The 26,262-nt window shown below is 41.6% G+C and overlaps 2 protein-coding genes across 4 annotated transcripts in view; both read left to right on the top strand.

The window, feature by feature from the left end:
* prex2 (phosphatidylinositol-3,4,5-trisphosphate-dependent Rac exchange factor 2) overlaps positions 1-18,409 on the top strand; it is a 103,825-nt gene extending 85,416 nt beyond the window's left edge. For all 3 annotated transcript variants that reach the window (XM_030398749.1, XM_030398750.1, XM_030398751.1), the window contains 5 exons: positions 5,492-5,558; positions 6,289-6,479; positions 11,052-11,154; positions 14,448-14,515; positions 17,496-18,409. In XM_030398749.1, the coding sequence (XP_030254609.1) occupies positions 5,492-5,558; positions 6,289-6,479; positions 11,052-11,154; positions 14,448-14,515; positions 17,496-17,541 (475 nt within the window). In that variant the 3' untranslated portion in view covers positions 17,542-18,409. The remainder of the gene's footprint in view (positions 1-5,491; positions 5,559-6,288; positions 6,480-11,051; positions 11,155-14,447; positions 14,516-17,495) is intronic.
* Positions 18,410-19,965: 1,556 nt separating this feature from the next.
* c19h8orf34 (chromosome 19 C8orf34 homolog) overlaps positions 19,966-26,262 on the top strand; it is a 65,419-nt gene continuing 59,122 nt past the window's right edge. Inside the window, exon 1 of the mRNA XM_030397728.1 lies at positions 19,966-20,492. Within this exon, the coding sequence (XP_030253588.1) occupies positions 20,424-20,492 (69 nt within the window). The 5' untranslated portion in view covers positions 19,966-20,423. The remainder of the gene's footprint in view (positions 20,493-26,262) is intronic.

Raw genomic sequence — 26,262 nt, 5'->3', positions numbered from 1 at the left:
GAAAAATACTTCTTATTCGAGCAATCATACCTGATTTTTATTCCAGAAACAACAGGAACAGAGCTTTCCCTGCCTGGTTTAGGAAGTGATGAAAATGCTATGGTCTTTGCACCGGCACTGGGAGTCCCAATCCACAAGAGCGCTGGTGGTGGGGCTTCGTTCTGCTCCATCCACTGAACCCTTGTTTATGAAGCCTGGTGAAGCTGAGCATCAGAAACCCGGTTCTATTTATCATTTCTCTTCTTAAAAAAGACCTTGACTCACCTTTCAACAAGTAAAAAAAAAATCACCTTTACAAGGAGGCAAGAATGCCTTGTGTCTCCTTATGTGCAGCGTCAGGGCCATTAATCTATCGCCATTTTAAGCCAGTTGATATTTTTGCATTGTAATATATGCAATAACTGCATGTGTGTCTTCATTGACAATGATTTAGTGATAATATGTCTTCAGATGCGACACCAAGACCCCATTAACACTAGTCTGCCTTGTGGTGTCAAGGAGTGGACATTTGTTTCCCGCTCTTGACTGACACTAATGACTTTGCAGTTCCTTGACTCAAAGGTACTCAGCATATTTGTGAAATATTTTTGAGGGATTTTATTGTGTCTTTGAGTGCAGTTGTTACCTACAAAGAGTTAATACATTTTTCTTGCTGGCATGTGCGCTGTATTAAACTGCAGTTGACATATAGCTGGTCATAAATATTTTTCCTGGTGGTGTAAATAGGAAGTAGGCGTGGGGTAAGGATATGACCTCGAACACGCTTCACACACACCACCTATCTGGTGTCAGTGCAGAAGCATCACCTTGTCGCATGCTAGGGCTCCTTGGAAGCCCTCATTAGCCCTCAGGTGGTCCTGCCACACACTGCAGGGGTTTGTGGGGGATTTAATAACGCTGAGTGTCATCCATCATGGCAGTGTGAGTGATTTACATGGACCAGCATGCACCTCTGCAGGATCACATACACCGTCATAAATCCTAGACACTTAACTTGTGTCCTCATGAGCGAACGGGTGTGAAACCAAATCCGCAGAAGACTCGAGGTATTTCAGGGATCGTTTTAGCTTCCTTTGTGCTTTTTTCAAATGGAGGATGTCATGCCAATGTGCCCATTCCCACGCTGCTTCTCTGTGAAAACATCTGTGCCTCAGATCCCTCTTCTTTGACGCTGCAGCTGACTACTAATGCTCCTGTGCTGTAAAGGGGCCTCAAGTGTCCTATTGTCATGAAGGAAGCAGAAACAAAGAGAATTAAGTAATCTCTTCGGCCCAATAACATAAAACCAGCTACATGCAGAGCAGGTCATCTCTGGCCTGCAGCCAAATCCTCCATTAGAGTCTCATGTAAAAACCTGTTGGCAGGTTCTGTGTGCGTGTGTGTGTTGTCGGTTGTGACTTATTGCAAAAGGAGCTGCAGGAAAAATTCACCTTAAGTTTCCTTGATTCAAGCAAAATATGAAGAAGGGAAATGCTCAGAATAATGAGCCTGATCACACACAGTTTATATAACCTTTGTGTTTGATGCACACAGGCTGACAGATGGTGGGTTGAAGTTTTGAGTGGTGTAAAATTACCCTAAAGAACTTAGGGTACCTGGATTAACCAGGGGAGCTGTTATTTTTTAGCTTTAACGTTTGAGAATGCCAGCTGATAAGAAGAAATTAAAACAATCTTATGCAAAGTGGGGCCCCTCGATGCTAAAGAACCTGGGAAGTAGTAGACCCTACCTTGTGTACGTAAGGTGCATGCAATGTAATTGAGCCCCACAGTGGGTTTTTTTTTTTTTTTTTTTTTTTTTTACTGTGTGTGGGCTTAAAACTTCATTTTTCATCCATAATAAATGTTTCTGACAAAAGACCTTCAGCTAAGATGTACTGCAGGTCCTCTTAAAACCACACATCACTCGTAGTCGACTCCCATTATTTTGTCATCAGAGACCTCCAGGAGAGAGGTAGAGAGTTGGCCCTGCTTCTCAAGCTGTGGCTGATGGTATTTTTAGAAATCTTACAGTAGGCGTTGAGATAATCAGCGGGTATTATAACCTTGTTTCTGCGGGAGGAGTTGCACAAGGTCAAGACAAGGTGCTTTTATTTAGTCTGAAAGAGATAAACACATGTGCACAGCTGAAGTAGTCTAGTCTAGTCGTCTCAGATAGATTCTATTATAGACCTTTAAAGGTAAAGTCTGATGACTGTATAACCCACAGCTGAAGGAGACAGATAACCAGAAACATCTGCAGTAAGAGTCAGAATATTAGGATTTTAGGAGAAAGTTTTAAATCCCAATAAACTTTCTTTTGTTCTCTGTAATGTTTTATTGCTTCACTTAACCTCGTTTCTCTTAAGAGAATGATGTGTAAGCCCTTACAATATGATACCAAGACCACAAAGGAATTGGTGGACTTTCTGACTATTTGATTACTTAAGTAGTCACTTATTCAATAGATGGCTGTCCACAGTCCGCCACTCGTGCTTTTGTCGCAGAGGCGCCTTTACTGAGTCTTCTTGAGACTCCCATCGGCAGTTTAACCTTCAGTCCAGACTCAGGCGTCGATAAGCGGAGCGTCCATCCCATCCTTGTCGCCAAATGTACGGGGAATTCACCTTATTGACTCTGTGAGATGAATCAGATCTCTTTAAGACATGTGGCATGGAGAGAGGACCCAAGGATCGTGTTCTCAGCAGCTTGTTTTTCCACAGCAACACATCACAACACATACTGAACCAATGTGGAAGCCAGGTGTTTACTATCAAACCTTTAATGAGGAAATCAAATATTTAGATCCTTAAACACAGTCTTGTATAGATTGTTCGACAGTCGTGGCCATCACTTTATGAGGGAAATTGAAGAGGTGTGTATTCCTCATGAGGTGCGGAGTAACTCGTGAGCATCAATTGAATGATAAGGCCATCTTGAAACAATTACATGGGCTGTTAGCTACATCTGAACCCCTAGCAAACTCTGCTGGCAGTCATTTAGTGGAGCACGCCACGAGGTTAAAGGATAATTTGCCGTATGGGGATTGAATACTTGAAAACCTTCAACAAGTGAGGATATAAAATGGACAGGTCACTCATCTGTGTTGAATAGATTTGTGTTGCGTCGTAAGTTTTATATGTGAACGAGCTCAAGTGAATAGGAAACTTGCTGTTTTAGGTATAAAGCCATATTAGCCTAAAAAGATGAAGTAAGTGTACTATATACACTGATAGGGTACATTTTTTATTTAATAGATGTCACCATGAAATTGAACGTTTAATTTTAATAACTGTGATGTATAATTGTGCAAATGAGTAGTATAATATAGTATAATGTGCATATATTTGAACAGATGTCTTATCATTGGTTAAAAAACATGGATCAAAATACTCTGGTTCAATTCTGTTGATATATTAGAGCCAAGAGGTTTTACAGAGGGGATTTTGGATTTCTTTTTTTAAATTTTTATATCAAAAAATACAATTTTCTTCATGTTGTGAGTAATAAGATGATTTATAAATCAAGCCATGGACGGTGTATGAACAAGCCTCTCTGTAAAAACCGTCAGAATATAGATAGGAGTAAAATAGCAAAGTTTTGTTTATGAAAGTTCTCGAGATTTCTGGTTAAGACTGTGAGAAAACTGTCTCTAAAGATATATATAGTAAAATCCCATACACTAGACAAAGAATGATGAATAATGCTCACATCAGCCCTGACAGCAGTGCCCTGTTCCCAGTGTCTCTCTCTCTCTCTCTGTGTGCGCCAGTCCTGTTTTTCCACCACGCATCTCCTGTGCTCCTGTGCCTGTTCCCCAGTCCTCACCTGCTCCCTGTGTTCCTGATTCGTTCCTTCCAATTTTTGTATTACTTTGGTATGCCCCTCTGCCCACTTGCCCCTTTGTGTGTCTTGCGTTTGGGTCCTTTCTATGTAACTGTGACAGATATCTAATACTAAACTTCATTTTTTTCACAATGTAAACAGTTAATGGTAAATCTCACAGGATATATATTGTTTAAAAGAAGGATGAGGGAGGATGGTTCATCAGCTATTGCAGACTTCTAATGGTCTCTGTACCCACAAGACTAGTTCTCAGTATCCTCTAAATAAAGAACTTTAAAGAGGAAAAGGAAATGAGGAAATCTAATTTAAAAAGTCCATTTTGCATAAATCTCCAAAACAGAAATCTGACTTAAATTAACCATCTTAATGTGTATTTTGGACATTTTAGTTCCACTAGTCTGAAAGAAGACATGTGCTGGAAACTGAATAGCCCAATCCTCAAAATTGATCAGTGCATGACTCTCCCTTTCATATGTACTATATATGCACTAGTAGAACCAGTAGGTAGAAGTGTAGCACGAACCAAGTGGTCGGTCGTGAAAGGGGTCAGTATCTCAGAGATGTAAGCAGGGGCTGAGCCACGTGGTGCCTTGAAATCAATTCTGAACTTTGCCCAGTTCGTAGAGGCTAAAATCTGTGTAATGCGGAATCACAGAAAAATAGGCAATAATGTTAAGTCATGTTGTTTCCTACATTATTACTTTGGTGAAGTGTGTGTGTGTGTTTACATTTCTGTGTGTTCTCGATGACTTTTCATTTCAACTTGGCTGGTTCATAATCACTGTAAAATCTTGAATCAGGGATGTGGTAACGCAGCTCTGATTGATTAATTTCATTAATAATACGTCAGGCCTGAATGCCTCCTTGGCCTGATTTTAATCACCTAATAGCAGAGTGAATGCAGATGAATGAGCCCTGCCTCACTGCTTCTTGTAAACAATCTCCCTCCCTCAAACTCTGGCAGTGCCGCATCCACTAAAACTAAATTCTCCTGACTGTTTGCGCTTTCACAAAAGTGTACTGTACAGATTGACCGTATGCTGTACTTCATTATCGCTTCTGGCAAGAAGTAATGGAGTATGTGATTTTATTACAAGGGGGTTTAATGTGGTGTAGTGTGCCTATTTTTAGCCCACTGCTGGCTTACTGAGATTTGATGGAGTCACAGACTGCTGAGTTTGCACCAGCAGCACTCCACCTCAGATGGACTCATTGCGGCATACATCCTCTGTGTCTGCATAGGGATGCCGGTCCAGTGCTGCCTCCAGTGTGCGGAAAAGGGAAATGACACCAAATCTGTCTGTACTCCATGAATGAGTGAGGCAGTGGCATTTGGAGTGATGCCCAGGACAAGGGATGCTTAGTCCGTGTTTCTGCTGAGCTGTGCCCAAGTTACTTTCATGATTGATCGGCGGATGGTGGAGCTCCATCATGAGCAGGTGGCCTACTTTTCCCAGAAAGGCAGCCAGTTCTCCCGATGACCTAATGATGCAGGGAAATGAGTGCCACAGTGTGTTTTTCAGAGAATGGGACTTCTAAATAAAAAAACAAACGTGTTTGATTGTTAAACAACATCTACTGCAGTGGGTTACTGCTTTACTTTGTTTTGTTTTTTCTGCGACTGCTGTTAGATTCACTCCATATGTGAACTGTTGTTTCTCCCCCAGGGCTTTCTACCTTGATCAGTCCAACATGCCACCTAGCGCTGCACCCAAAGCTGCCCTCATAGATAAGGTAAGAACAGCCTTGTGCTGCATTCGTGACATCATGGAAAAACTGAAGAATGGGATCAGATCTCAAAGCTGCAATGTGGAAGTGTTATCACGTGTAACATGTTGGAACCTCCAGAGTGGAAAATGAAGCATTTGATCAATATAATATCATTGTCGTGATATGAGACTATTTTAGATGTCGTTATATCATGTATGTATCATGATGTGGCACAAGCATTAAAGTAAAGTGATATCATTTTCTTGATATCACAGACTGTCTGCTTGTTCTAATTGTTGCTTTTACCCGTTTAGTCATTATATCCACATTACTGATGATAGTTTATCAAAAATGTTGTGTTAATATTTTGTGAAAGAACCAATAGTCTGTTTGGTCAAAAATATTAGATTTTGTCTTCCAGTCCTAGAATGTATATAAGACATTTTAAATTTAGGAATTAGAAATTACTGTATAGATTTAAAAGTTGTAAGGAAGCTAGATAGAGAGTCAGCTGATTGTTCCTCTCTTCAGTAACCATGATACAGCCTAAAAATATTGCCAGTTTTTTCCAAGTGAGCAGCTCCTTTGAATCATAAATCTGTGAGCACTGCATTGCCAGCACAATCTGAATCTACCTGACAGAAGCACTTCACAATCTGCACATCTACTCTTTTTTGGTCTACTTTGCTCATAAACAACCTGGGATCTGGTGTTGTATCCTGCACTAAACCCATCTCATTCTGTTTCTGCCCAGCTGATGCGTCCCCTGAATGCTCTGGAGGAGCTTTACCGTCTGATGGAGAGTTTTATCAGCTGTCGCCGCACCGCTGCCTGTCAGTACACCGCCTGCGGAGCTTCTGGAGTCGGGCTGCTCACTGTGGCCTCTGAGCTCTGCTCTCGCCTGGGAGCCACGCACATTGTCATGTGCAACAGCGGCGTTCATCGGTAAGTGATACTGTACAAGTCTTCCAGTTCTAGCCTCCGGTTCAATTATACACTCCTGCATATCATTGTCTTTCTTTTGACAGCTCTCTTGCAGTTTCTCTTTCTCGTCCTATCACCTTTATTATTTCTGCCACACTGGTTTTATGCACCTTCTTTTATCCTTTATGCCTACTTCTCAATTCAATGAGAACCCTGCACTCCTTACCGCAGGGATTTTTTTCTATTAATGTTTCTCTGCATTAATTACCAGCAGGATATTCTTGCTAATAGGGCCCATTGTTTCTCAGACCAGATTAGGGACTTCTAAGCAGGCATAGCATTTTACACAGGAAGGAGACAGGTCAATTACTTCCATTCTCATTGAATTCTATATATGGCTGCTTAATTCACCTGCTGCTGAGGGCACCGTTCATCAATGCACGCAGACAGAAATATCCTGATCGTTTGTCACCACTGATCCCCAGTCCCAGCTTCCGTCTCTCTCTCGCCCACCCATCTCGCACCGGTTCCCTCTTTCTTCACCCCATGACAGTTTCCATATCTTTTTGTCTCAGTCACGTGCACAGGTTCACGCACACGCATGCTCATGCGATCGCCGGATGTGACTGATGGCTTGATAAAGTGCCATGGATGGAGCCGCCTGGTTGCCTGAGCTCTAATAGAAAGTTCCTGTCTGTGCAGTGACTGCTGCTACTTTATTAACCCACAGGCTGTGTGTGTATATGCGTGTGCGCGCCTGTGCAATTATACCCATTGGCCACAACTCACCCAGGCAGGCAGGCTAAGTGTACCGTGACACAGCAGGTGACAGGACCAGCCATATTTAGGATTATTTGTGAACTGGCTTTCCCCTAAAATACTGTTTTGCCCTCCAAAGCTGCAGACTGATGGATGTATTGGATTCGAAGTATCCACAGAAAATCAATGCTCTTAACTTTGACAGTCAAGGTTTTTATGTATGACCATTACTATTGACAGAATACACATTATGTATGGACAAACCAATTTCACTGATATATATATATAAAAAAGAATCTCTGTATTGCTCATGTAAATTTGAGCATGCAAACTAAATCTGGCATAATTGAAAAACCCTATGAAACCAAGCCAGTAGATTAGTAATGTGGAAATTGCATTATCAGTGTGGAAGCCTGCGCTGGCTCTATTGATTGGATTAGTTGACTTGATGGATGAGTTTTAATAACAGTGAAAGCGAGATATTTTGGGGGCATCAGCAGTTTGCAATGCACTGTGCTCCTCACTTCTTCTCCAGACTTTTTTTTTGTCAGTCACCCCCACAAAAACCATTAGGGAGGCTAAAAGAGTGTTCCTGTCTGATAGAAGCAACCAAAACGATGGCCAACAAGGCCTCATGCACAGGGTACAAGGCACTAAATTGTTCAAATACTTGACATTTTTTCCTTGTTTTTATTCATTACAATCACAATTCAAGGAGGGCTGTGCGATTCGAAAGTAGATTCTGTGTGACAATAGACAAATGTCTTTCGTTTCATATTGTGCTCGACTGTTGTTATATACTGTAGTAAATAACACCAGTTGGGTTCAGGCAGGAATTGCATGAAGGCAATTAGGGCGATCTAGAAGATATATCGTACTTTTTTTATCCAATAGCAATTATCAGTTCTTGGCAAAAATGCCTAAAACAACAGCCCACGGGGAAAGGGAGTCAGCCACACCTTTAATTCTTTATTTATTGAAATCTCCTACTTGCAAAGTAGTTGATTTTTCATTTTCACATTCCCACCATCCAAAAGCATCAGTTTTTGACTAGTTGAGACTTTGGACGCATGAACGTGGTTCAGGTATAAAAAGTCCAACACCGAGTAGAAAACTGTATCATGCAAGTGAGGCTGCAGAACGGTCCCCACCATAGACTTAACACCATTAACCTCTCTCTGCAAGAATCCTGTCAAACAGTTTAAAAGGGGATTTGGCTGAATCAAATAAAACACCTGTAAATCTACTAGATCTGGATTTTTATTTGGATTTGCATGAAATTGTACTCACTCATAGATACGAGCTGCCTGATTGTTTTCCACCAAGATCCATGCGTTATATCCTGCGGATTTAATGAAACTGTCAAAAAACGGCCAATCTCGCAATTTAAAGCAAGGGAGGAATAATTCCTGGATCATCCTTTTATCCATATCTGTACCAAAAGGTGATGGGGTCTATTCTGGGCTGAGACGCATCCTCCATCCAAGTTTAATGGTCTATTTCCATAGTTGTGATGTGCTGACAAATAGAGGGACACTGGGGAAAACCAGACCGTAACAAGAAAAAGTCCTTTCAACTGTATGTAAACTATGTATTTAAAGAATGTACAGAAAAACGTGATATGTATCGCTTTGATGTAAAATCATCTCTACTCGGGGATGGGATTTCAGTTTACACTTCCCCTTCGCTCATCGCTCCTCTTTCTGCATTTTCTCTCTCATTCCTTCCCCCTTCTTTTTGTGTGTCGCTCTCTCGTTTCTTCTCATTTATCAGCATTGACTTGGCTCTGGAGGAGGGTTAAATGGGATATGGGCTGGAACAACATGAAACAGATGGGTATAAATCACCTCGTACTATCTCACCAGCCCTAATGAAAAGGGAAGCCGAGCAGCCTCACACGCACACATTGACACACTCAGATTTTGTGCAGTCCCTTCATCTTGCTCCAGCTGAAGAGATATTTAAAGATCCTCTGTGGGTGACTCCCCCCCTTCCTTTATTGGTGTTGAAAGCTCAAAATGGGTGCTTAAAATATTCCAGGGTGGCCTGCGAGAGGACATCTTTTGCCTTTCTCTGTTGGGATATCTTTTGGCACACACTGGAGATGATTGTTGAGTTCATTACTTTTATCACGTCACGTGATCATTTATCATGTCAAGCTGTCAAAAAGTTATGCAACTGCAATCCGAGGGGGACTTTTAAATCCTGATGTTGATGGCCTCTGGCAGCAATAAATTCCAAAACGCACACTTTTTTTTTTTTTTAACAGAACTTTTGTTCTCAGTCAGTATGAAATCCTTCCACAAGAGAAGGAGATATTTAAATAAACTGCTCAGATTTCTCGGCAGCCCCTTGGCAATGTAACTCCAAGAAACCGAGCCTGGCAGCAGTGGAACTTTAGACAGTTCAATTTGCAGTGAAAAGGCCCTGGATCGATATACGAGTACAGCTTGTTATCATAGAAAGGTCACCAGCGGCTCTGATAGCTGCCACTGGCTCGCCAAGAATTCATCCGCATGCTGTCATCTATCTGCATGTGTGCCTTGAGTCTGTGTGAGTTTGCTGTAACTAATGAATCACAGACTCACGTCAGCACTCATTTTGCACACATCACACCCGTGGCAGTGAGAGTACACCACCTCTGCCACAGGAGACATGCCGACTCGTCCTTGGACCCTTTTTCTCTCGGCCGCTGCAAGCAGTATCAATCTTGATGATCTGAAAAGTGCTGAAAGTCCGAGATGATGTTTAATCCTCTCTTTTTTCCCCCCCCACTCAGCCCAATAAGAGATCAGGAGGTTTGTTATTCTCCCGATGTTTGCTCGCTGAGTGACATTTCAGCGTTGAGTGAAATGATTCATTAGCAATGAGATGAGTGAAGGTGAAGCGAGGGGAATGTGACGCCCATGACAAGGTGTCAAGTGGAGCAAAATGCGAGCGGGGAGATTCGATTTAGCCGCGCTGAATTCTGTCAAAGATTCATCAGATCTGGATAAAGCCAAGAGTTTGAGCCTTGGCATGCATTTGTTTTCTGTTGATGTTTTTTCAGCGTCAGATCTCCCGTTCAATCTCCATCTGCTGCAAAGCCTGCTTTGTTGGGATGAAAGCATGTTGAGAGTTTGACAGTGTTGAGTCAGAGAAGGTGTTTCTTGTCACGGCAGATGGTTTTATTGTGTCAGATACTTCTGACGAAATGTAACAATGTACATTTATTAATTCCACCAATGTTACACATTAAAGTGGGGTTACAGGTCTTGGAGTGCACTACTGCATATGTGAAAAAAGTTGTATAAACCCTTTTGTGGCTCCAGAGAAAGCTTCATGTAATCTGATAAATTGCATCCAGTGATGTCACTCAGTGGCATGGTGAGTTGCATGGTGGGTAATGTAGGCACCAGGTTTTGAAAAGGAAGAAGAATGTGTGGAATCAAAATAGGGTTATCTCTGGTTCGTATGCATCATTTGTTTTCAACTGATTTCATTTTGTGTTATAGGAGTGTTATAGGAATGCAATGCTAGACCAGTGGACTGCTTTTTAAAACCTGCCGCCTACATTACCCACAATGCAATTTACTCTTTGTTTGACTGTCAGGTAGCCTTTCAGCGCCCCCGCTGTGATAACGCCACACTTTCATCACTTTCGAATACAGACTGCTTTGATAGTACAGCATCTCTGAAATAGGAATACTCTCAAAATGGCATCAACAGGAGCAATACTCTATATTATGATTTCCTTGCAACATCATTCATCATCCATATCCTTAGTTAGAACCTGATGAATATGCAGCTAGAGAGGTTTGAGCTTGACCTTATGTTTTCCTCTCTGACCAACAGCTGCACCCTGAGTGTGACACTGGAGCAGGCCATCCTGCTGGCCCGAAACCACGGCCTTCCCCCTCGCTGCATCATGCAGGCCACTGATGTCATGAGGAAACAGGTATGTACTTAGTTACCGTGTGCATATATAGCCTCTCTTTATATCTACAACAATCCAACACTACCTGGAGTAACACTTTCTCACTCTGGGGGAATTTTTTGCTTCAATCCACCGCGCTATTTCCGCATCCAAAATCATTAGATGAACTGTATGCTTCATTGACTCAAACTAGGCTGCCAACAAAGTATTAGCTATGGATTTAACAGCGTCAATAGAGGAGCAGTTATGTCCTTTTACTTTCTGTGAAAGTTTGATTTCTCTCAGACAATTTGACTTCGCTGGGAGTGCAATTTTTAAAGGCAGCCAAATGAAAAAGTGTATTTTTTTCCTTTTGGTGATGAAAAGTGTTTGCTGCTGTCCACAAGGAAAAATCATCAGCTCTGCTGCTGCCTATATTATAATTTCTTCCGCCTCTTCCCCTGTTTCACCCGTCTGATTTCGATCTTATCAGATATGCATTCACTGCCACCAGAATATGAATCCAACCAAATGAGGGAGTAAAAAAAAAAGTAATGAGAAACTGAACAGATTGGCTGAGAGTCTGGAGCTTGTCAGTTTGTCGGCATGTCTATTAGGGGTCAAGGGACGTTATTCCCATTACTTTTCTCCGTGCGCACATATTTTCGCCCCACAAAAGGCTGCAGCCATGACCACATCTTGGCCACTATCTCAAACTCTCATCCGAAGTTCTGTGACTGCTGGTTATATTTGCTGTTTTGCAATGAGAGGAGAGGTTAGTGGAAAAGCTGAGATCCTGCGGGAGGAGAGGCATTTAATTTCTACACTCAGAGAGCTGCTGGGCTGCCAGCCAGGAGGATGCAACTCTGTGCATTGTGTGACCTTGAGTACAGCTGTGTGTGGCTGGAGTAAGATGGGCTGTGGAGGGTGTGGTTTGAGATATCTTTAATGGAATATGAAGAGGTGCTGGTATAGAAATCCGCTGTTTGGGTTCATTTATCATGTCTGCTTTCTAGAGCAGAACCTTTTCATTACTTTTTGATTGTATCATTTTTCTGCAACCATCATTGGACATTTTGTGTTTCCTTGCGTCATCGGTGACCTAGACTTCACTGAGGAGGGATGGTGTGGTCCTGATAGAGAGCAGAGGGGAGTCTGACAGTGTGTGTGTGTGTGTGTGTGTCATTGCTCTCAGACATCAGCTGATGAATCTGATGAATAGGAATCTCACACAGGTTTTGGATGACGCCTCTCGCTCCTCGCTGAATAGTCATACTTACTCACAGAAAGGTTATCTGCACTGCAGGACCCATCCATCGAGACCAGACAGCATCATTCAGAATCAGAAAATGGGTCCAATCACAGCTTGAGGTGTAGAGTATATGTATTGTATCTAAACTAGTTTGAGAAGATAACTCATGGAATCACCCTTTTGGACTTTATTATTCTTGTTTCATCACATGCAAGGGACACGTTAGAACTGTTTTTATAAGGGTTATATGTAGTTAAAGCTTGCAAATCCAGATATAACAGATTCTGGGTTGTGGTTCTTAAGTAATGTAGACATTTGAACATGTTAATGTTTCGTATAATTGTATGTTAATGCACACATGGTGCATTTTGAATGTAGTGATTGTTTGTGACGGTACAAAAGCATCGTAGGACTCTGCATGGAAACACAGTTTGCTGCTTCTTGGACAGTCACATCATTATGTTCAAGCATAAAGGACCCAAATGCAAGAGACTACGGCAGGCAAATATATGTTTAACACTCTGGATGGCAATGCTGGTGAGTCAGTCTGTTGCCACAGTTCCACCACATGGATTGCTGTGAAATGTTGTAAATACAGTTATACTCGCTAGAGGCAATCCTAAATCTTCCTTTTTTATTGAACTATTGGATGGATGGATTGCCATGAAATTTGCTACATCCATGCATGTCCTGCACAGGATAAATTGTAATAACTTTGGTGAGTCTCTGACTTTTTTATTTGGCACCATCACAACGTCAAATGTTCTAATTTGTCCAACGTTTTGGTCTTAACCTGACGTGCCAGATGGTTTGTTACACAGAACCATCTGCGTTGTCGTCCTTGGAAACCATTTTGGAAAAAGGCAGGCACTTTCCAACAATAGTTGGCAGGTAATTGGAAGAACCATCTGTCCATCATGGGCTAACTTTAACCAGTTTAACCTTAAATCAGGTCAACGAACCATATGACTGTCAAAGCAACCATGCTCCTAATTACAGTCTCACAGAGCTGCTGGCATGGCTGTTACTTACTTGCGAGCCACGTCAAAGATCCATAAACTCGTATACTAAAGTCACAAATACAAATCAGGAAAGTGTTGCATGATTCGCTCTTATAATTCAGGCATCATGAGATATTTTTGGCTTTAGAGATCTTGTGTTTGTAAATGAAGTAACTGTAAAAAAAGAGTTTTGTTTCCCCCGTCTCGTCACATACACTCTGGGTGTTGCGTCCTTTAGGGACATTAGGGGGCATCTCTGTCTGGAGGCATCAGAATGGATGGCTGTGATAGGCATCGAATAATTGCTGATGCTATCCAGCTATCAGGACGCAACTTGGGGCAGACAGTGACATGGCAGACAGCGGAGTTGTAACCGAGAGGTCAGCTAATGTACTTTTGTCCAGTGCCTTGCTCTGTATCCAAAGCGGTCATCAGCGTCTCCTCTTTGAGCAATGATTCGATTGTGTGCCTTCGCTTCTGTGTGCGTCGCAGAGATGGAGAGGGAGAGAGGGTGTGTTGTGTGAGTGCAGGTGTTCGTGTCTCTGAATCGAGAGGCTGAGTGGCTTCCTGCCCCCCTGCAGTCGTGTATCTGCCGACTCTGCGCGCTGCTGCCAGCAAACAGCAACATTAGCAAAGAGCAGACATGCTCCTGACTGGGAATAATCAAACTCTGCAACATACGCAGAACAAGACCCATTCGTCTTCCAAATGCCTTACTGCTTGCTTTTATTTCCTCACAAAGGCTATTCTGCATGTGCTCTTTTGCAAACATGGCTGAAAGAAGACGGATACTCAAGATAGAAAGCAGCTTTAGCTTAAAATGTTAGCAACATCACATCTTGTATACAACCAGCAATATTTTATAGAGCTGTTAGGGCTTGACGGGAAGCAGCCTCACTTTGAACTCATATCATTAAACCAAAATCTTCACGAGAGATGTATTCGGATCAAGATGGCCTCCAGTGGTTACATTGAGACATGGGCTTCTTGTGTTCCTGAGGTTTTATATAAGCTCCTCTTTCTATGTTTTTTTGATCCTGATCCATGAAGTCATGAACTGTCATTGTGTGTTTGTCTTACAGGGGGCAAGGGTTCAGAATTCTGCCAAGAACCTGGGAGTGAGGGATCGCACGCCGTCATCAGTCCCAAGGTAAAACTGCAGTCGCATCATGTTCATGTGGGGCAACATCGTACAGCCTCGTACATGAGAGGATCTCTGCAAGTTTTGCACGTCATAGCTCATTAACTGCAAATCACATGTATTACATCACTGCTGGCCATTTTGTCAAAGTGATTTTCCCCCTGCTTCCAGGCAGGCATTTGTTTCCATTAATTTAATTTAGGCATTAAAATCAACCTGGAGAGAGAGAAAGATGTGTATTGCCTCAGTGAGCATTAAGTCACCACATCGTAGTCGGAACCAAGAATTGTTTTAATTTTTCTTCCTTGTTCATTTGAACATTTTAGAGTCTGTAATCTAAGCACACGACTACAGTAATAGATCTTTATGACTGCAGATAGTCAGAGATTGTATGGAAAGTCTGTAAGAGGGCTTGTTCTATAATGGACATAGCTATTTTTTTGTAAAGGTCAAGTGAGCTAAGTAAGAATGCACAAGAAATAAATAGAAATACAAATGGATTAAATCCCAGATGCTTTAGCTTACTTTAAGGTAGGGATGTCCTGATCCGATCTGCAGGTTTGGGATTAGGGCTGATATGGGCATTTTTTCACTGATCGGGTATCAGCAATTTTTAACATGGACCAAAGGCTGATTTTTTAAAAAAAATTTTGCGGTAGAGCAGCACAATTTGTGGCAGAACGCAGACGCACGCTCAATGTTACTCTGGCGAACCTGTGGATAAAATGTCTGCAGTGTGGAAATAACTTCGATTAGGAAGCAAAAGTAGTCCAACGGCGACATGTAACATCTGCTATACGACCGTTTCGCAACAAAGTTTCAAGGGGGTAACAAAGGAGCTGCATTTCAGGGTGCCGTTTAGCAGTGGGTAGAGCGGATGTCCCATGTACAGAGGCTTTGTTCTCGCTGCAGCGGCTCCAGGTTCGAGTCCTGGCCTGGGGCCCTTTGCTGGGTGTCACTCCCCCTCTCTCTCAACCTGTTTCCTGTCATGTCTTCAGCTGCTTTGTCAATAAGGCCAAAAAACATACTTTAAAAAAAAAAATAAGAGCTGCATTTCCTACTAAACATTTGGTATGATAAAATATCACAGAGAAGGTAATTAAATGAATCGCTCTGGATAACCAGCTCATCTCCGTGGTAGAGGATCAGGGTTTTCTTTGTCACCTGGAGTTCTTGAATCCCCGGTATGCCCTACAATCTCGGCATTACATTACATTACATTTATTCCACTTTCGAGTTGCCGGTATGCGCACTAGTTTCGTGGGTCTCATACAGGAGAGCATGTAAAACAGGCAATTGAGGAGATGCTGCACGTGTGTAATAAGTGTAGGCTAAGCATCAGATCGGGACTCAGTATCGGCACATACTAAATATTAACGGACTTGGATCGGTATCGGGGCCTGATCGGGACATCCCTACATTCAAATATTGTCAATATGACCTTTCACGCTTCAAGGACTTTACAAGGTCCACTGTATAGGATTTTGGGCAGAATGGAATATAATATATACTATAATATTCACATAATGCATTTATACTGTTTAATCACCTGAAACTAAAAACCATAGTTTTTCAGTGTCATTTGGAACAACCCCTTTAATATCCACTAAGGGAGCAGGTCCTCTTGTTTTTCAATCTGCAAAGTCACTGCTAGATGTGGCTGATTCCTACACACTGGACCTTTAAAAAAACAGCCTCTGCTCTCAGTTCCTCTATACACTGCATAAATTTGACCCAAGAATAAGCAGAGTAATACATAAATAATTAGTGTTCTAAGTGTTCCCTGAAAGTCCTGGGTTTAAAAACAATATAGTAAGCAGTATGAATACAGGATCCTATAATATCCATCTCTTTTTAGTTGGTGCAGTCTGGCTTTGTCAGAGTGCATGTTTCTGTACAGTAGTGTATGTCTGTGCATGTGCTTTTTCTGTGCAGGACTGTGGCCAAATGGTTCCATTAGAGGGGAGCTCCCTGCACTCAGGAGCCCCGAGATGAGGACAAGGACTGCCTCAGCCATTTGGCTGTGACATATAGGCTTTCGTGTGACAGGCAGCCCTTTTGAACCTTTTAGTGAAATTGACAAATACAATTAAGAAGCGGGATGATTAGTGTTGAGACATTGTGGTCAGAGAGCAAAATCACTGCACTCTCTGTAGGTTTATGTCATAATTGTTGCAGCGTGAGTGACTGCCGCAGAATATGTAAGTGTGCTGCGTGGATCGTGAGACGCGCTGGTTGTACTCTAAGCTGCAGATAAAAGAGACAGTAACATTTTAGTGAGTGTAACCTGCAGCCATGAGACATGGAGAGCAAGGGACGTGAACGGTGCAGTCGATTATTTAAACTGCTCGATTAGGATGCAAGGAATACAGCTGGTATTGGAGAAGATTGTACTGGGATTAGGAAAACACTGATCAGTTCCGAATAATAGCAAATAAATGTGGTATTTAGGAAGTGTTTTGTGTTCATTAAGGAATCAGAATAGACCATATAATGCTTCACTGTGAGAAGGATTAGAGATGATAGGATTACATTTACTTCATAATGGTTACAGGAAAAAAATGCATTCAGCCAGGGTGCAGGGTTTCTTATTTTATTGCAAATGCAAACAACTGCTGCATAATTCATATTTATATTTCGAAGATATTACCAGAATGTAGTGTATACTGTTGTCTATACCAACACCAACACTGAGGGTAAAAGCTAAACTCTGAAGTCATTATTTACGTGTTTGAACATAGTTAATGTTGTTTGAGATGGATGTGCACAGCAAAGGGTAATTACTTTCCCAGTGCTGACAGTTTTCTCTTTGTGAGACTGCAGCTTAATCTCAGGTTATATTTCCTTTGCACCAAACAGGGAAGTGACATTTTTCAACAGATCAGGTACAGATCATTGCTTTGTATTGCCGCATGTTTTTTCAGCGCTCACAGAACTATATACTAGAATCTCATTAAATGCCTTTTTGCTTGTGTGTGTCTCTGACCAGGTTGTACAAGCTGTGCCAGCCTCCACCCCCAGATGGTGACCCATAAAGCACTGCATCCAGGAAGATGCCGAGGAGAAGCTGGAGGTCCCCCCTCCACTCATGAAGGATCAACCTAATTAAAGACAGTTATTGGGTCCATTTTTATGTGTCCAGAATAGCTGCCTGAATGTAAATAGGATTTAAAAACCGTAAATAGTATTTTTAATACTTTATATTTTTCACTGTTGTACTTTATACATATTTTGATGATGTTTTTTTTTCATATAATGCAGCTGACAGGACAATGATTCAGAGTGACAAAAGAAGAGATTTGTACCCTGAGAGTGCAGTTAAATTAGCCTAATGAGTTGGAATGAATCCCATCAGTTCCCTGTCTGAATTGTGCGGGCTGAAAATCATGTTTGTTTTCACAAGGGACATTTGCATTTCATGTTATTAGCTTAATTTGCATATGAGATACACAACATAATATTGATTAAAAGGATACTGGATGAATTTTGGCTTCCCATTGTCTTCCAATTAGCCAATAATTTGTCTGCCTGACTTCAGCTATGACATCTACGTTTTATCGAATTCTCTCAGTATTGATAACCATATGAATGTATGTCTTTGTAATGATGTTTATTCGCTTGTAAATATACATATTTAGTGTGCGAATGTGCTAAATGAGTCAGGCCCTTGTTTCGCAATGTCTGTTACATGCATGCATATGAAGAATTTCAATGGTTTATCAGTATTAACACACGATAGGTTTTTGGAAGTAGAGCTATGAGATATATTCTGTTATTTTATATTGACAGTACTCAGGATTAAAGTGTCTCTCTTATTATTGGATGTATCATGTAGATGGATGCCTAGCTCACTACTATGCAAACAAAACAAGTGGTAATAATAAACTACATCAATAAGCTCAATCAGTGCTCCCTGTGTACATGTCTCTCTCACATCCACGTGAAAATGGCTGATTCTTGCGGCAGAATTATTTTGAATCCAAATGCTGTTAGTTTGTGTTGAAATGTGGTGGGTACATGAGAGCTCAGATGGAAATCATTAAGAGTTTTAGGCAATACAATATTGGATCTGTCAGAGATAATGAAGGTGGGAAAAAAATGCTTAAAGGAGCATCAAAAGGTCACTGAAATTATTTAATCAGAGGATACCTGATTTTTCGTTTAGCGCCCTGCAAAGACAAGTTTATGCTACTTAGAGATTTTGTTCAGCGGGATAATCTTCACAGGTGAACACCTCTTTTGTGAATTTCCAAGCTTGTATGACTTAGTGTCGTGAAGTTAGAGTTACAATACTTTGTAAATAAAGTCGGCCTGTAAAGACGGACTAGTGAGTAGACGAGTCTCCATGTTCGTGTTCGGCATGCTGACTGACTTCCGGGTTTTAGGCCTTCAAACTACACCACTCTATTCTGGTTTCAGCCAACAGTATAGGTTGTTCTGATCACATGTAACAACATTTCCTCTACATGAGTCTTATCTTTCTTAGCCTTAGTTTACTGTGTATATTAAACATACACAATACGTCACAATTCTGTCACAATTTCAGAGAGAGAATCAGCAGCTACCAGTTCCAACGGCTTGTACCATTTGCCGAGCAAAGTGTTTTTGTTCGTTTGTTTGCATTTCTTGGCATACATGTAAGTTATTTTTCATATTAGTTGCTTTCAGAAAGTGATGGGGGCAAAATGCACCATCTTAATGACATCTGAGTCTATGGAACCCTATCAGGGCCAGGGCTGAGAGAAAAAGTCGAAATGTTGATAAGAAAGTCAGAAAGTCTTCTGGTCTATTAAATCCAGTTAGGGGAGCGACTGACAGCTATGTGTACTCCTTGAGCGCAAGGTGTGTAGTGTAATAATCTCTGCGAAGTCCGAATTCTGACAACTACACTGTTGTCATGAGCTAAAACAGAAATAATGTCTGTGTACTAAAGCCAATTCTGAAGCAGAGTCTCACAAATGTATCTACATAAGGTATTTTGTTGAGGCAGTCATATGCAATTGTGATGTATTAGAAAATGGTTGACTTTAATCTCGAAATGTCACGTTTATTGTCGAAATTGTATTTCAAATGTATGCTCGACTTCTTTTCTTGATATTCTGACTTTTTGCCCGACATTTTGAGGTTTTTCTCGACATTGCGTATTTTTTCTCGACAAAAAAAAATGCATTTCAAAGTTATTCTCGACATTTTGACTGTTTTCTTGACCTGCATAATTTCCCCTGACCCCTGTCCCTAACACTGGTTCGTATTGAGTCTATGGTGGATGCTTGAAAATGCTTTCAAATCACCGGTCCATCCCCTGTTTCCTTCAGTCTTGCTTCTAGTGTTTAACCTCGTGTTGAAGGTGCTCGCCGCTCCCCTGCCAGTGGGCTGGATGTAAAAAACACTTGTTGATCGCGTGACTCCTCCCACAGTAATTAGCAGGACGCACTGCACCTGTGTTAATCGTCGTCGGTGCGCGTGCTGTGTCGCAGTTGATTAGCGCGGCAGTCCTCCCTCCGCGTTCAGGTTGAACTCAGCCCGGCGGATAAATGGGAGTGGCGGTGGCACCGTCCACACTGCTGGCAGCCAGTGAGCGGAAGATTTGTAAGCTCTGTCACAGAGCCGCCGCGCCATTGGTTTCTACCGGGAAGCTGCCGCCACAGAGTCAGTGAGGCGACAAACTGGGGATGGTCCCGGGCTGAGTCGTCCACAATGAGCCGGGCTCACAGCCGCCTGCTCCACACTTGACGCCACCCGTCTGAACTTAGCCGCAAAAAAACCCCACTGTGGTGACATTTGTCTTTCTTTTTTTTCTTTCTTTCTTGTTTTATGTGAGTCGGAAGAGACGCCTCTCTCCTGAAGGACGAATGACACCGGCTCACCTCATGATTTCATCCCGCTGAAAGCTCCTGCGAGGCACAACAGTTTCTTCATGGCGTCTCCACAACAGTCAAGAATTCAGTCGTATCTGGAGAAGAATAAAATCGGACCCCTGTTTGAGGTGAGTCCGCCAATATTGCAACTCTGAAGTTCTTGTCTGCCAATTTCATCAAGCGCCATTGTTTTGCACCAGAATGTGTTAAAATCGGCTTTTACATGTTAGTTGTGCCAATTAATGATGAGAGCACATCTGCAATGTGAGCTGCACCCTGAAGTAACTGAAGACTGGATCATCACTCCTTAACCTCACACACACGTACTGGTGTTAAAATCATCCTTTTAAATGCAGTTTGGTGGAACGTCCCACTGCGCTCCGTTCTACTGTGCCACAGAAACACATGAATTAATATTGGCTGCTGTGTTTTGCCCTCACGTTTTTTCATCAGTGATTTGCCTTTGGGCAGAGGATGGTGTGTTTGCTGCCACTGCCTGACTCGGCAGTGTTACAGTTTGTCTAAGTTGGAGGCTTTCCTGCTCCAGAGGGAACAGCCTCAGATATCCTGGCTCTCCGTCTGTTTGTCAATCAATCTGTGTGTTGTTCTCTCAGTGTGGCATCTAAGCGACACCGGGGAGAGCATGACTTTATCATTTTGTTTGCGGTCGGATTTCTTGCCGAGGGCAGGACCACACAGGTGTGAGGCATGATCGGAGTAAAGATGGGAGAGTCCAAACTGTCCAGCTCTTCTGCCCCCCCCCCCCCCCCACAGCAGATCTGTCAGACAAGACTGAAAAACTATGTAATGCAACCTGGGGATGAAGTGGGAAGACGTGTGCTGTGTTTATGGCAACGTGTGATTCACATGCACATGATGTGATGCGCAAAAGTGCTGACATTTCAGTTCTGCGCTTCACACACGGGCTGCATGTTAAACAGATGTGAGAGCAGGCGTGTTTCAGCACCGTGGACAGAGACTCTAGAGTAGCATTACACCAGTGAAGAAGACAAGAAGACTTTGTGTGTGTGTGTGTGTGTGTGTGTGTGTGTGTGTGTGTGGGGGGGGGGCCACAGCAGACAGTGAGGCTCAGCAGCACAATGATGGTCCTCTGTGTGCTCTCTCTTGTTTGTTTTTCCTCCCTCCATCTTCTTCTTCCACCTGTCTCCCCCCTCTGTTCTGTGCCCCAGCTCCCCTGTCTCTGTTTGTCTCGTTCTGTCTTTTCTTTTTGCCTCTCGCACATTTAAATTGTGTCTCCTTTATGTGACAGAGGAAGATGATTAAAGCGAAGTGAAGCCGATCAAAAACACCTTTGTTCCAAAGATCAGTGAGCTTATGTAGTAAAGATTTTACCAAGCAAGAGGCTTTATTCTGACCAACGAGGACATGGATCATTGCTGAGTTGTTCACAGCATTTAGACCATGAATGGTGCGTCGTGAGGCTGCATTGTGCGAAACTGACCATTATGTGACAGAGTTGTAGTAATAGGAGATTGTGTGAAACCTCTCCTGGGTCTGCCACTCCTATCGTGAGAAAACGTTGCAGCCACTACCTTGGTGTTGCAGTTGGAAAAAAATCCCCTTGTTGTCCCAAAGAAAACCCATCCGTGTGCAGTCAGACGTGAAGAAAGAATCCAGGAGAGAGGCAGGAATTCTCCCTGCAATTTTCTATTTGATCAGATGTGGTGAATCTGTGCAGCAGAAGTCATAATATAGCTGTTCTGCTACACTGCTTAAAGCAAAAAGGACCTCACTGAAAGTATGATTGGCATTCGACATGAGTGCAACACACACAAAGGATCTGTTAAAATGATGCAAATCAATTTCTGAACACAAGAGCACATCATAGAACTGAGTCTGTGTATAACTGCGTATTTGTCTATTACTCATTGTTCGAACAGAGCTGTAACAATTTGGTTCATTAATTGATCAAAAGAAAATAAATTGGCAACACTTTTTGAGAATGGAGTCATCATTTCAGAATTATTTTAGTCGAACACGTAAAACACACAAGAAAAATATGCAGCCTTTCTTTGACATTCACGATAACAAATTATTCTTTTGGATTTTCGGTCTGTTGGCTAGAAAAAAGAAGAAATTTGACAATGTTTTTTTTGGTGAGGGCTCTGGGAAATTTTGCACAACTGTTTGACATTTTTTAGACTAAACAATCACTCAATTCATAGTGAAAATAACAGGCGGAGTAATCGACAATGAAAATTAGTTGCCACCCTTGTCACAAAGTTTATAACACTTCAAAAAGCAGCCACAATGTGACATTGAGATTGTCTGCAGTGTGTATCTTATAGGTGTTGTAAAACCAAAACCAAGTGCATCCTCCCATCCAGGTTTCGTGGAAATCCACTCAGAAGTTTTGTGTAATCCTACTGACAAACCAACCAATCAACCGATAAGACACGTGCAAAAACCTAACCTCCTTGGCAAAGGTTATAATTAAGGAATAGAAACTAAATTTATTACATGAACGCAACACTGAGAGTTTCTACAGAAAGAACAAATGTACCATTGCTTACTGATGTGGTTGGTTTCCATACGAACAGAAAATGTGTTATCTTTCATAGTGTCATTCATTAAAGAGTCGTCTCACTTTTGTTTATATAGAAGTACTGCGGGATGTATGATAAAACACCATAACCGTTCATAATGGCTGATTTATTTTTGTATAAATGTAAACAGATATCAACTGAATGCAGTGGAAAAAAATGCAAATGGAAATACCTGAGTGAAGTCCACATACCTTTATATTGTACTTGAGCACAGTAGATTGCTTGAGTGGATTGTAATTAGTTACAATCCGGCAGTGGTTATTCTAAACTTTGACATAAAAACCTTATATGTTACTGCACATGTCGCCTATCGGTCTCCTTAATTATGAAGAAATTACATCGGTTGTTCCCTTCTTTGAAAACACTAGTATGAAGGTGTAGACTAACGTTGTGTAATATCTAAGATAATAGCGTACGTGTATGTTGAAGTGCCACATTAACACCCTGGGTCCCTTGCTTCATGTTGTGTAAACTCAATGTAATCACTCTCCTTTCTCTTTATTTCCACCACTCAACACTTCCACCTCATACACCCAGCAAACAGCTGCAGTATTAAACAGACTGTGTAACAGCGAGCGGGGGGTTCATTTACTCACTCTGATGAGACACAGCTTATGATTTGCCATGGAATTGATTTTTTTCCCCCCTCGCTAATGAAATGGTTGCTTTGCAGAGATAGCAAGCTGAGTCAACACTGGCTGAAAATTCTTCCCAAAAGTGAAGCAGCCTTTCATAATAATTGAAATAATTGCAGTCCAGATTGTTGTCAGCCACGTTCCCATTTTGGCTAATTGATATTCTTTTTGAACACCTACTCTTTTCCAATCACTTAACAGTTAGCTGTATCTTTTTACAATGTGAATCATAAAGTATCTCAAACTATACGGACTAACATACATGTATGTGTGTTACTTACTGCAACAAACAAAGGATAAAAGTCTCCCTTACCTGTTTTTTTGGTCGGATCTGTTCGCTCCATCTGACATTTATACTCGTGTTACAGGACCAATAGGTGAAGAAATGGAGCAGTGTTTGCCTTCAGCAGACAGTGTAAAACCTGCTCTCATGTTCCCCCCTGCTGTGATCAGTCAATCATATCTGAGGCCATATAACTGCTTAGTTGGAACAGACTGAACTGATGGGTTTTATAAATGTAGCCTAGACCAAAGAATGTCACCGGATTGAGCTGGCTTTGGTGTAACAGTCATATGTTGAATTATAACACATTGCTGTGGAAGTATTGGTTTCATTGTTTTTGGTGAAGTCTGACTTTTTCCTTTCAGGACTTTTGATAGCTTGAATATAATCTCTCCTGTTAACTGAGTATTGGTCTCGACTCAGGGGTTGTGATTACTTACATTATCAAACGACTGTAAACAGGAATAAAGGTGAAAGGTGGTTTTCTTCATTTAATTCACACATGCAACAAGACAATACGATAACTTCAATTGTTTAAAACATACTGCTACATTTCAGGCGCACTGGTGGTCCCACTTGACAGATTTTTGGGCATGTGCAACAAAATAGTCTCATGCTAGAGCCCTGTTAACAAAGGTATGAACTGGATTGGTATCACATCTGATGAACATTTCTGTTTTTCTTATTAGAGCCAACGCAATATGTTGTTTCTGTGGCTTGTACCGACATTGGGGCATAAAAAAAAATTCTATATCGATACATCGGCCAATATACACACTTTTCTTGCAGCGATCCCTCGGGTGGTTATCAAACACATGACAAAAATATGTAATCAGGACAGCAGGATATTTTACAGTTTTAACAATAAGCTTTATTGTCTAACATGACATCATTGTACAGAGACAGTAAACTTAAACTCAATATTGGATAATTATAAATGACCTCAATCGTCATTTTCTGTACTGTGTTCTTTAATGCCAAAAACCTTTCAGATTGGCTGATAACTTCAGAGTTTGCTGCTGCTGCTTGGTCAGGTTTAGTGAGCTAACATTTGTTTGGGTTTAGCCAACAAATATACTTGGCGAGATTAAGGCAATACAAATAGTTGGTTAGGTTCAGGTCATGTTCAGTCCTGGTCCTGCATGTTTTGAATGTTTCCCTGCCCCAGCACACCTGATTAAAATGAATGGGTCGTTATGAGGCTTCAGAAGAGCTTGATGATGAGGTGATTATTTGAATCAGGTGTGTTTTTGAGTGGGTAGACATCTGAAACATGCAGGGCCAGGGCCCCCATGAGCCAGGACCCCTTCACAATGTTAAACATGTGTTTGACAGGATAACCTCTCCCATGTGTCTAATTTTATGTTTTTTTGGTCCAGTCCTGCTGAAGCTGTGAAATTACAAAAACGGGATTGGTCAGTGTCATGCTGAAAGTATGATGGTCACAGATTAATTATGATGTCCTGGGTTTTACTCCAGCAAGGCTATATGAGATCATGTGTCAGTGAAGAAACCGGAAAATGTTTGCATTAACTGAGCTAGAATCAGAGAATTTTGACTAGTTAGTGATCAATTTAATAGTTGCACAACAGCTCTAGTACAACTACAAATAGATAGTACAAATACTATCACCTTATGCTTTTCTTATATCATGCAGTGTATACAAAGTTTTCCTTCTTTTACAGTTAAGAAGAGATGTTTGGTCCCAGCCTCACACTTCCTTGGACATGGAACGATGATCCCAATTAGTTCTGCTCATTGAGAATTACAGATTTTAAATCGATAAAGACTAAAAAGAACACTGGTATTGAATCTGCACTCTGTTTGAGACTACGTCTTGATTAAGTGTAGGAATTTACATCAGTATGCTGCTCTGCTCTTGTGATTAGTGTTGCTACTTATAGTAAAGTTAGATGACTTTGCCTCTCCCTATAGATTTACTATAAAGTGGAGCCATCCACTCCATCCTACTCGCTGTGTAGTGTTTCCAGTCTCCTGTACTGTAAAGAGGTCATTCAGTCAAGCAGGACATGGACAAACGGACACGCACAGGCACACGCACACGCACACGCACACAGTCCTGACCTATTGATCCACTCTCTAAGGAGGTAATTTATTGGATGGGGTGTGATTGGGTTTCAGCTGCTTTCATGTGGTGTAGTAGCTGTATTCTCCGTGTTCTCTCTCTCTCAGTGAAATCATGCTATTTCGGTATCCATGGAATTTGTTTTTGTATCTTTTTTTTAATAATTTTATTTGTCATACTGACTGTTTTTGTGAGAATTTCACTGCAGCTGACCTGCATTTGATTTTAATTCTGGTACAGCTCTAGAAGAAAAGGGGAAGAAAAACGTGTCACAACTCGAAGGCATCTGGCTCAGAAATCTTTGTTATTCTTGACCTTTGAGACGCA

Source organism: Sparus aurata, chromosome 19 (genome assembly GCF_900880675.1).
Source record: "Sparus aurata chromosome 19, fSpaAur1.1, whole genome shotgun sequence".
Classification (NCBI taxonomy): domain Eukaryota; kingdom Metazoa; phylum Chordata; class Actinopteri; order Spariformes; family Sparidae; genus Sparus; species Sparus aurata.
Note: the sequence above shows the minus strand (reverse complement) of the source record. Positions and strands in the feature narration are given on the sequence as shown.